Source organism: Varroa jacobsoni, unplaced genomic scaffold (assembly GCF_002532875.2).
Source record: "Varroa jacobsoni isolate VJ856 unplaced genomic scaffold, vjacob_1.0 contig00415, whole genome shotgun sequence".
Classification (NCBI taxonomy): Eukaryota; Metazoa; Arthropoda; class Arachnida; order Mesostigmata; family Varroidae; genus Varroa; species Varroa jacobsoni.
In genome coordinates, this window is record NW_019214462.1 from 105,197 (window position 1) to 117,292 (window position 12,096).

The window sequence follows — 12,096 nt, forward strand, 5'->3', positions numbered from 1 at the left end:
ACAAATTCATTTGTAAGAGCCCCTTTTTTTCGAAATCAGTACAACTTCTGTTCCTTTTCAGATCCTCTTATGATAACATAAGCCATAAGAAAGGAATTTCTTTTAAAAAATCTCACAGTCGTCGCCAAAATGGTTGGCTTAAATATTTGTGCCGTTACGGTGTATCACCACAGCCAGAGTGTTGTGGGTAAGTGTTGGTGCCTGGATAAACATTAATCTATCAAAAGCTTGATGAATAGGTAACAGCTTTTTCATAATGTATTTCTTTTCGTCTGAGAGGATGACCTTCAGCTGAGTTTTCAGCTTTTTACGAATGATTCTGTCCAGGTGGGCCCGTGAATCTTCGTTAACTGTCTCTAAATTTTTTCCGGCAGATTTCTTTACTCCTTTGATCACAGACTCGAGGGCTGTGCGTCGTTTTTTGAGTTCTGTCACCGAAGCAACCAGTTTTTTGTGGCAGTACCTCCATGCGTTTGCTTGCATTATTTTTCGTCGTGTTCTAGTACATTTTTCTCTAATTTGTTCTCTAGGCTAAATTCGTTTCACTAGTATTAGGGCGAAATATGTTATTACCTTCTAAGATGGATGCTACAGCTTCGACACAAATTTTGCTAGAAGAATTTAAAGATCGGAAGCGCTTTGGGGTGACGTTTTTCTCGTAGCCCTTTTTAGGAGCCCTCCTGAGTGCGTCGCCGCTTCGTATATTGAGTCTCGGCAATTGCTCAAGGACTTTTGAGTTCGTAACTTATATATATAGAACTGATATATATAGAACAATATAGAACTGATTACCTTCGATGTTGAAAACTCGGTATTATGTTATCCTGCTAGGAAATGCGAAGCAGCGAACTACTAAGTTCTGAACTTCGAACTGCGATTCACATTTCCACCCCATCATCTTGTGCCCACTCGCTTTTTTCTTTGACTGGCGTCATGTTTGGTTCCCCTACGATATTTAGAACAATAGCCTTGTGGGATCTCAGATCCATTTGAGATTTAAATTCTTCTTCCTTCTTTATCGTCTCCAGGATTTAGGCCAAGCCTCCAGTGGCTTACCTTGCCAGGGTCGTTCTCATATTCTTTTTGAGCTGTTGAACCGTCTTCACTATGACATCATGTTTGATAGGATCAACCTTTTGTTCTAACCGCAGTGTGTTAGCGTAAAAGTTGCTTTTTCTTTTTGTGATAAGAATCACGTTATTGTTAGCTGTGTTTCGGTAGCCGTGTCTCTCTTCGGTTTATACGCAGTAATTAGCCCATCAAATTTCTTCGCAGCATAGCATGCTCTGGCATAGTCTGTGGATACCTGGATACTAATCTCTTTATTGTGCTTCCTTCCGTGTTGTTCCGCAGGATACTTTCCTTTTCAAGTCGCTTACGCAACCCCATGTCCGGCTGAGCAACCCATCTTTGGGTGTCTTCATCAACTAGTTTTATCTTTTTGCGTTGTATTTGGATTTTTTTTAATGATAAAATTCCGCATCTGTTTAGCCAGATTAGTAGCGTATGGACTATTACATAGCAGAGGCTGACCGTTTCTCGAATCTCTCCGGATACACCGACCGCGTCCGATTCCATCAAGCGGCTCGCAGCTCTCTCCTTCAGCCGTTCTTTCATTAGGAGGATTTACAAACACAGCACTGCGTTCCAGACTCAAGTCTACGTGTTTTGCTGGCTGATCGTTCTGCCCAGGTAGGTGCGTTGTCGACAGCTACAATTTTGTCTATCAGTTGGGTCCAATGATTACAGGCGACCCAAAAAACAAAAATCTCCTCCGCAGTAACCACAGTTACATAACAGAGAGAAGGCTCTATACTGGTTGTTTTCGACAGCTTCAATCAAGGATCATCTGTTACAACACCTTTCGTAGAGACACTCACAGAAGTTCCACCTTTCAAGAGTAGATAGCCAATTGCTCAACCGCTGTACAACTGTGGTAGCCTTGAAGCACACGTTTGTACAGGAAGTACAATGCAGTCATTGTGAAAAATGTCTTGATTGTCCCTGGCACCAAACGCACTTTACAGATAAAATAGGCTCGAGACAGTAAGGAAAATCTTGTGATTTTCTAAACAATCGTTTTGTTTGTCAGTTCCCGAAATATTATTTACTTCATGCAGCCATGCAAGTACTGCCGTTTTTGAAATTTTTTATTTATATTAAAGCAGTTGAGGGTCAGTTTAACTGCTGAGCACTCAATATGTGTCTGGCATTGTGGAATTCTTATTATTAAATCTGGACTTCGTATAATCGGTGCTCGGTTCGAAACTGATTCGAACATTGCTTCAAGTGCAATGATTATATACACAATATGCCTTGTGAGAGGATTCTAGTTTGGAGAACTTGGTATTCCTATCTGTTTTATTAATCTAGTTGGTTTCGAGCAGTCAGACGCCATTTTCCTCTTTGTGTATTCAGCTAATACAATTGGGAGAAAATTACATATACCCGATTGTTGAATCTTGATTATGAAGGCAACAATTTTGTCCGAACCGGTCTAAATCTATAAACTTTGGTTTTGTGTTGTACGACATTTCATATGGAGATTTGCTAGTGAATTCGGACACTAATGTACTGTGCAGCGGGCTGTTTCCGCGCACAAATTTCAGTTCATCAGGAGACTGTCAGCATAGATTTTGCTTATTTGGTTCTTGCCTCACTTAGGCGTTCGGCTACTCCGTTCTGAGAGGTGAAGTATGGTTAGGTAGTGATTAGTTTGGTTCTCACTTTTTTAATAAGGTTTTATGGCTAACTAACGAGGTTCCTCCGTCGCTGTCAAGCGCCTGGATGTAAATCAGCAGTCTGAATATTCGATCGAAGGAAATAAAATTTCACAAAACTTCGAGTGGCCATTCGTTAGACAAAAAAGTATCTTGCATGTATGGATGATGTGTACTCGGGGCCACACAGATTATTATGAACAACTTGCCTCAAAAATTGGGCATGTTTCGGCTGGTGTGAAGTAGTAAAAGCTTTACTCTGCTTTTCCTGCATATAGGGATCACATTCGATAATGAAGTGGTCAAAAAAACGAAATCTGAAATTGTTTATTAGTGCGGGTCCAGGGCTATATGTAAAGATGCTTTAATCTGCAACTAATTAATCATGCACCCTGCAATATCTATCGCCATATCGGTCCTAAACACAAAGACGTTGCTTTTCTGGAAGTCTAAGGTGGTCCGCATATCATCGTTGTTTGTCCTAATTATCAGATAACGCCATAACGAAATTTAGGTCGTCCATAAACCAACTCATTGACAATATAGTACGTCGAATCCGAAGTACGTAGATAACAACCTCTGTTTTGATTGTTAGGGGGTGACCTTCATCTTGGACCTCGTAGTGGATGCTATCACAACCCACTGGCTGCAGTGTCGGACTTCCGTCAACTCTAACGGCCTGTTCTGCTTCCGTTCTATGGAGCTCTTGCCTATGTTTTGTGTTTCACATCCGATATCGCCGTTAGACATTATCCCACACGGTTGGTTTCCACCGCAGAACGGAGTATGTCTATGCACGGGTTCGAACCTAGATCACAACGTGTCCCCAAGGATAGCAGACAAATACGTTACCCACTAAGCTATCACGGAGATATGAACTCTGGCCTGTTGCTATGAAATATTCTGGTTTGGTGTGGCCCCTTCTTTCGTAACTGCAAACTTTTTCTAATTTTTTTTGTTGGGAACTTTGGCTTACGCGGATTTTTGCTTTTTGATATTCAATATTAATATAATATATATATATGAGATTTTTGATAATTCAAGCGTCAAGCATCCAACTGGCGCTTTCACACGCTACAACACCTGTATTCTCAACGAGGGCACTTATTGGACAACTTAGCTAGGGGGCTAAGCTTCGCATTACCTTCGCACCGAAAGAAACTGAAAGTTGTTTTTACATTAAAGGAGAAGACCTCGGAAAGAGAGTGGCGCAAAAAAATAAGATACAATGCGAGCAATACTGACGTCGCACTCTCATCTCCGGTGCGACGACAAGATATTCACACTTGTAAAACTCTATCATTGTGCGCGTGGAAGGTGCCGCATGGCTGCGTCGACAATACGCATTTGTCTTGGACGTCTAAAAAAAATTATGTTTTTGTTTATAATTTTCCATCGCCCACATTGTAGAAGACACGTTATGGTCCCCCATATCTATTTGGCATGCACAGTATAACAGTCCATGTTCGCACATATATGGCCACGTTCGCAATAAGTGCTTGAAAAAGTTCGCGGGAAAGGTGATGATGACTCACCATACGTGAGCACATGAATTAAGATGATATTAGAACTGCATTGAGCTTGCAAGACCTGCCTCGTATAATGCAAAATTTTGACGTAATGCTTAATCTGACTGAAATTCGTGTTCGCAACATAACGAAGTCGCATTAAATACGATCTACCATCTGTTAATATATTCTATTTTTATCTATGATAAATAAAGAGCACTTAATGGACAGAAAATGTGGATCTGATTTGATCGATATGATATACAGCTTACTATTATACTGCCTTATTGACACCTTAACAACATTTAAATAGGTATCTTCTTCTTGCAGCCACCAAGTTACGTTTGAATGCATAGCCTCACCACTTCGTTAAAAGGCGCGATAAAGCGGTTAACTGGTGTTAGCTAACACAGCGGTAAACAACGTGCCATTGATTTTTAGCACTGTTAAACGTGTGACTACCAATTTTGCCCTACGCACGTAGACTAAAGTAAGAGACCCAACGGAAAGCTGCTCATGGACAAATTTGTGGGTATTTATCTAACTAACGGCATATTGGTATGCATGGATCATACTGCATAAATATTTAACTAGTGTAGTTTAGAAAAGTCCCAAAAATGTGACATTTGTGGGTTTTTGACATACGGGTTGTTTAAACGAACAGTGGCACGTTGATGTTGTATTACTTACAGCACATTTTTTAGTTCTGATATCGTTTGAAGAGGGTTTTTGACAAAGTTCGGTTCTAGGGCCCGAATCAGAACGATACCTTTTAAATTTATATGTATCTGTTATGCATAAATATTTGTCGTATTTATTATGAACGAGAAAAACAAAAGTATGAATCGGCTGACTCGTCTATTAGTGATTTGTAAGTGTTATTGATGGAGCACTATAATGCGGGAAAAGAATCAGTTGAAACTAGCAAGACATCTTAAAATCAATAGCTCTACCGTGTGTGCGCACCCCATGCGCATTTTTGTAGTTCCAAATATATTGTAGCTTCGGTTGGAAAAAGTTGTAATATTACTTTCAACTTATTTATTATCTTTTCAAATACAGCAACATTGAAAGGATGTGTTCTCATATGGTACATATATCACTGATAGCAAGCATCGTCCTCTTGGACTTTTATCACAATACCTTTTTTCAGTTTTATTGTTTCTACCGGTCAAGTAGACGTTGAAAAAGCACTTTTTGTTTCTGTACTCTAAATTGTTCCTATAAAATTAAACAGTAATAATCAATTACTATGTGACAACAGTTCATGAACAACCAACCATTTTATTGATTACCCCTCTGTTTTTTACTCCCTTTTTTGGGAGCGTTAAATTTAATTATGTTCCTATGTGCTTTAAGAGTAGCGGCCTTCTTTACCACTTTTCCTTTTTTAAGCTTCTTGCCTTTCGGTTTTCGTTTCCCAAAAAGCTGAAAATGCCGTTTTCTTTCCCAGTCCAGTTGTTTGGCGTCCGATACCTGTCAACAAATAACAGTACATAATATGATTATTTTATCATTAGGATTGTTCTTGTAATCGGACACACATTTCCACCAAAACGACCTGTCAACGACGTAAGTGGCTTTGGAAAATATTCAATGTAACTAACCTTTCCTGCTGCGGTTTTTGCGGAAAGGGCGTGAAGCGAACCACTGCCATCTAAGCCGCGATTGCTATCCAGCATACTTTGGAACCTATCCGTTGACGCTGTCAGTTCACTAACTTTAAACTTCTTTAGTCTTACGTTCAACGGAAGAGAAAATCCAGGCAATCCTTTAATCGTCGGTTTTGGTTTGAAACCTAAAATGTTGTTAAATAAAAAACAAAAAAAAAACCTATTTTTATACAACTAAATACCAGTAGGTAGCAGCCATGAAGTAAAATTTCTTCGTGATTTATATTAGAGCCCGTGTAATTCAAATATGATATACTGACAATATTGGTATTGTACGATTTTCGATAAAGAAAAGGATTTCTGTCCCTTGAAAAAATTCACCAGAAGCTGGTTCATTAAAATCGTCGTCCACCTCAATGGCTCCATTACCCTTATATCCTTCCTCTTCTTGCTCATCGTCTGCCTCAAACTCGTTGTCTGCGTCCGTCCCACCCAGATGGTTTACAGAACAAAGTGTTTTATCATCAGGACATTTGTCATCTTCATTTTTGTCACCAGTATCTTCTTCGTTACCATAAACACTCTCAGCATCCATTCCTTCTTCCAATTCGTATTCGTCGCTGTTTCCTCCGTCGTATTCATCGTCACTCTTACTATCAGCATTCTCGTTTTCCTTGAGCTTCGCACGTCCATCCTTAAACTCCGAGTAGAAATCCCCGTTTTCACTGTCCATGTCCACCTATGTGAGAGAGAGACAAAAGATGTAAAACCGGAAGAGTCAGTAGACTGTTATCTTCTTTTTTTTATTATTGTTTGATTAGCAATCATTATTTTAGGGTAAGAATAGATGTGTTTAAAAAACGACAGTTCTCTCGTTCCTCCAGCTACGTTTGCAGCGGTGGATGTCGTATAGTGAACTCACGTGATTGTTAATATCGCCGAGAAACTCATCCGCCTCGTCTGAGTCTAGATCTTCAACGTCTTCATCCTTGACTCGGGCATTAATTCCTGTTCCATCCGTACGACGACCACTCTCTACAAAATACCTGAACAAGAAGGCTTCATCGACTGGAATAGCATTCTCATGTTTGGTCATGTACATCGCGGAGCCTACAGGTATGCTGCGAACACCCTTTGGCGCATAATGGTGCGATCGGCCGAATATTTTGTCGTGAGCCTGCGCACCCAAAGATATGAAACCATAAATTGTTTAGAATCTTATAGGTATCGAAGAAGTTCTTATGAGAAAAAAATTTCGATGCGACGCACAGAGATATAGCACACTTTTCATGGGAATAATGGACCTGCATAATTATGCAATAATGGTTCACCTTTACGGCAAAATCAAGGGACTAGCTAAGCTATTTGATTAAAGCAGTTCACGAATGTGGAGAAGATCAATAATACTGTATGAAAATAAGCTATCCATTTCTGCTAGGACATAGCCCTACTCGCATAAGAATTACAACGCAAAGTGCGTCTAATTTAGAGTTATCACCTAAGCAGCTTGTATGAGGCTATCTTACGTCATAGTCGAAGTTCACAATACACCATACTAAAAAATTAAAAAATGAGAGGAACTTAAAGGGTATAGGGGACATACCTCGTTACTTTGAGCTTTTGGATTTCTGTAGACAAATCGGTCAAGAAAATGCATTGTCGTAAAGTCTTTAAGCGGGTCACCGAAGTACTGGACTCCGCTCTTAGTTCGATGGAGTATTTCAGTGGCAAAAAGAGCCACCGAGGGATGGAAGTGCCTCGAAAGAGCGAGTAACTCGTAGCACAATGTGGTTCTAGCATGTGCTTTCAGCGGATTATCGGTGTGCGGATCGTAAATAAGAATGGCATCAGATTTAACATCACTGTTGTCGGCTTTCAGCGGCTTAGTGTATTTTCCGTCTGCGGTTGCACCAGCGAGACTTCCGGGCTTTGTTGGAACCTGAATAGCTTGTGGATAGTTAAGCAGAAGCTGAGGACGCTCCTTCAGAACGTGGGCGATAATAAGTAGCATTGAGCATGCCAAATTGGGTGGGTACGTTAAGCAAAGCTGCAAATATTGAGAAAAATCGTTAGCACTTTTTGTAATATGTATACATATTTATATATATTCAACAGCGGTATTATTGATATCGACCGTCTAGTGTATCAAAAGAGCTGACATAGAACAATTTTACGAACCTGTAGCATTCTTTTGATGAAAGCTGTCACCCGAGATGTATCTTTATCTGCTCTCACAGCCTTGTAAATGAGGTTAAACATCATTAACTGGTGATGTGTCATTACCATATTTGGGTCCTGAATTTTTTTATAGAGCGCGCTGTAGAAACGTGCCGTTAGGCCGGAGTTCTTCTTTGTCAGCACCTGTCAAAATCCCGGTATGATAGAACTAGCTAGACGACATGAATCTGTGGTATACTGTACATTTGTATGATAGTAGTCTCCTAGCCGAGTTCTAAACTTCATATAGGGAATATTAGAAACAAACCTGAAAAAGAAGCGTAAGGCATTGGATGGCGATGGAAAGTGTTGACATATATATGAGTCGAAACAGGACGTCTTCATTTTCGCGTGAAATAAGTTCCTCATTCGTAGAGCAAAACGGGAACGCGCGATTTACACCGGTCAACAGAACAGCCATCAGTTTCGTGTCTGCTTCACCGGCGGCAACGCAGATCTTGAAAAAGTTAAGGTAGATGTGTACAAGCTTTAATGCTAGCTCGTATTCGTCATTTGTCAGCACAATCGTTGATAAATAGCAAAGCGCATAGTATTGTGCTTTAGGGGCAATGTTCTTGCGGAACAGCAGTGATTCCACCTCAGAGAGTACAATAGGCTTCATGGCCGAATGCTTCGCTGTTAGTTCTGATAATAAGTGGGCTGTTTTGGCAGCAATTTTACGCATGGGATCCCCGAATTTGTTGACTAAGCGGGTCAGAAGAAACTGTTCCTGTTCAGGATGCTCGGCCAGCAGCCTAGATAGACAGACGAAACATTGTTATTAAATATAATTGTGCAAACAAATTCGTTTAATAGGTAATAGATTAATCAATGATGTAGTAACTGGTTCTTCTAACATCTTCTAAAGATATTTTGTTTTTTTTTCGTGTAATTTAACTCGCTTGTAGAAAAATAAAGATTTTAAAGATCAAAGATAAAAAGTGTTCTATTTCGAGACTTGGTAAAAAGAAACATAGATTGAAAACTTTTTTCAGCACGTTACGAAAAATGAATTCGCTTTTTAAAATAATTACTTTCATCTACGAGCAGCTTTAAAATTACTAAAACCTACTTACATGTAAAGTGTTTTAACAGCTTTTGACTTTGACGTCTCCGTTTTATCGTAGCTTAACTTCTCAATATTTTCTAGAAAACGCATGTACTTTGTTTTAAGCTGACTTTCAAAGTACCATACAAGGCATTTAGTCTGGTCAGCCCGTTTATTCATATCAAGCTTCTGCAGAGGTCGGAAATTGAACGAGACTAGTTTTCGCGACGGAGGAAGCAGGTAGTGCACAAAGAGATCCGTGAGAGCATCTTGAATAGACAGATATATAAGAACCAAGTCGTTTGTATCATTGCAACTAGTAACAACCGAGACTATATATTTGAGTCATTTTTTTTACCGTTTTAGAGACCTAACCTAGTATTTACGGATAAAGCAATGATAATAGTTGAAAATGTCGCAGATATTTTGGCCAACCACCAGTAGTAATCTTTGCTAAAACGGTAGATGGAAAACGTTTGAAAAAAATACGAGCAAGAGTTCGGAAAAGACTAACTAACCAATTGCGATAAAACATTCTCGTTTTCCTTTTGGGGACACCCATTGAATGAGAATATCTAAGATCTCGAGGTTATGAACGGGTGAATCCTGCAATAAAAGTGAGAAGGCAGCAGCTCGATCCCGAAGCGAACCCTTCCTCCGAACCATATCGACCCAGCGAAAGTCATTCCATGACGGCGACTGCTCCTTATCTAAAAAGTTATATTAAAATACTCCGATTAATCGTATATTTCTAATTATAACCCAATAGACAAACATTCGTACAACTGACAATACAAGATGACCACAGAGATCAAATTGGTAATATAAAGTAGAGAATTTTTCCGAAAAACTGCTTTGTTCCTGTTGCGAACTTTATTATGATGTTGGGCTCGAAGACCGTCTAAGCACTCTTAAGTTCTTCTGCATCTTATTCTTTTATACAAAGTGCCTTTTCGCATAATATGGTTGGGTATATTAAGGTTGGGTTTCGTCGAAATCATTATTATTGTTATTAAAATATCATTATTACTATTTTTGTCACCTATTTACTTTTTATCATAAAACGTGTGTTGTATCATATGGAAAATAACGAATATTTTATTTCGTATTGTGTTTTTATTATTATATGGACAATAATCTTTATAACAAAGACTTGTTACTTTAATTGAAAAGAATCCTTTATACATACAAATTTATGAGAACTACATTACCTTGTTATAAAATAGCATGGATTACAGTATTTATCCAGAAATTTAAACGCAATTAGTTGTGGCACTGATATTTTAATTAATCAGTGTATGCTTTGCGCAAAAATAAATAAATCTTTACATTTCAAAATGAGTTTGCATGCTGAATCTCTTCAAGCCTTATTACTTTTTCCATTATTTGACGACAAGGGTGATAGTCTGATTTGGCGAATAACTCTGTATTATTACACTGTTTATACTTACATGTTTTATAATGCTGAATATCATCCTTAAGTAGTTGATCTTGACATTGCTGTGATAGCTTGTGAACAAGTTGTTCTGCTACGTTACATCGTTCAGGATTCGAAACTTGCTCGAACCAACATGTCCCTGGCTTCACAAGTAACTTATTCATTGTTCCCTGTCATTGACTGTAATAAAAAAAAAAAGTATTTTAAAAGACAATTAAACTGACAGTGACTACTTTAATCCTAGTTCGTTCATGCCGATGATTTCCTGAAGACCAAACAGAAAAATGTGATTGTACTAAAAGAATAATCTGTTTCTCTCTTATCTGATTTTGGAACGAGGACTATGCAACTGTTGGTTCACACATTTTATCTACAAGAGGCAGACCCAACGGCTGACGTTGTTGGCGCTGAACACCAGTATAAAGGTTTTTTTTCAAATCATAAATTATCTGTTCTTCTGAAAAGTGATGAAATGTTCTAGCATAAAGATGTACCATCGAAGATAGGTGCCTGACTATTATCACTGATACGTTTACAGCACGCTCGCTAAAGTGCTCTGTTGATAACGCTAAGCGACAGTGACAAGTATTCCTATACTAGTTTAATCTAAAATAGTTTTCAAAGCAGTCAATTGGCAATATTTAGTTAAAAACATGACATCATAAGTGGTTATGCAAAATTTTTAAACTTGTTTTTACCAACATTCAAGCGTCCACATTTAAGCTCGCCTGGCATTTTAAGTTGTTGGACTTTGTGTTACGTCTTTAAGATGTTGCGGACCCTAAAAACCTACGAATAAGAACAACTTTCTAATCATTTAAACAAACTGACTGTCTTTGTCAGTAAAAAAGCTGCAAAACGCTTATCCTATTTTTTATATGATTTAGGTTTTTTTTTTAGGCATTTTGTTTTACGTTGTTTTTGTCTAACGAATTAAACTATTGTACCTCGAAAAAATCGGTAAAAATACCATCAGTATAATGAATGCTACAAACTTTCATGGCTGTAATTTAAGAAAAGCGAAGAATACTCAAATTACCTAAATAGCGTGATAAAAATCAGTATTAAATTTCAGTTAGGCAAGTTATTTTTAAGTCTTCATCCGAAAATTATCTCGACTCAGTTGGCTTTGTTCTATGCATAGGAGCATTCCTCATTGTCACATTACAGGTAGACGACAGTGATCAAGTCGTGGGCTACATCTTTTTCTGTAGAGCTTACCTTAGGGCGCTCTGAGATAAAGAAGATAGAATATTACTTATCGCTAATAGTTATACCAGTTCAACTGGACTTGGTCTCACTCGGTATTAATTCACTTTTACTACTGATACTAATACACTACAATTCTGAACAGTCTTCAGATTTCACGTGCATTTGTTGACATTCACGGAGCATTACAGTTTTCCCTTCATAGATAATGTGTTCATATTGCAGTTCCCCCTTTCTAAACGAATGGATGCATGGTGAAGGCAAAAACACAAGCTCATTTTGCGCGCACTTACTCCGGGCTATTATGAACGTTGCTGAACCAATTTTCCCTACCCAGAATTCT

At 38.5% G+C, this 12,096-nt stretch overlaps 1 protein-coding gene and 1 long non-coding RNA gene across 2 annotated transcripts; one reads left to right on the forward strand and one right to left on the reverse strand.

The window, feature by feature from the left end:
- Positions 1 to 973: 973 nt before the first annotated feature.
- LOC111271207 (uncharacterized) lies at positions 974 to 4,463 on the forward strand. The gene is made up of 2 exons (XR_002686746.2): positions 974 to 1,692; positions 3,316 to 4,463. It is a non-coding gene; the product is annotated as an uncharacterized LOC111271207 (long non-coding RNA).
- A 791-nt stretch (positions 4,464 to 5,254) lies between these two features.
- Positions 5,255 to 11,946, reverse strand: LOC111271205 (CCAAT/enhancer-binding protein zeta). Its single transcript, XM_022851868.2, has 11 exons — positions 11,766 to 11,946; positions 10,558 to 10,724; positions 9,625 to 9,816; positions 9,135 to 9,375; positions 8,327 to 8,813; positions 8,020 to 8,202; positions 7,445 to 7,888; positions 6,764 to 7,018; positions 6,271 to 6,580; positions 5,836 to 6,026; positions 5,255 to 5,704 (listed from the first exon to the last, which is right to left on the reverse strand). The coding sequence occupies exons 2-11, from the start codon at positions 10,706 to 10,708 to the stop codon at positions 5,513 to 5,515; spliced, it is 2,646 nt and encodes an 881-aa protein (XP_022707603.1). The 5' UTR covers positions 10,709 to 10,724; positions 11,766 to 11,946; the 3' UTR covers positions 5,255 to 5,512.
- Positions 11,947 to 12,096: the final 150 nt, after the last annotated feature.

Coding starts and splice junctions, on each gene's coding strand:
- LOC111271205 (XM_022851868.2), bottom strand. CDS start 10,708: ATGAATAAGTTACTTGTGAAGCCAGGGACATGTTGGTTCGAGCAAGTT. Junction 7,019..7,444: donor CAAAAGCTCAAAGTAACGAG/GTATGTCCCCTA, acceptor TTGGGTGCGCAG/GCTCACGACAAAATATTCGG. Junction 6,027..6,270: donor AGAAGAGGAAGGATATAAGG/GTAATGGAGCCA, acceptor ACAACATTTTAG/GTTTCAAACCAAAACCGACG.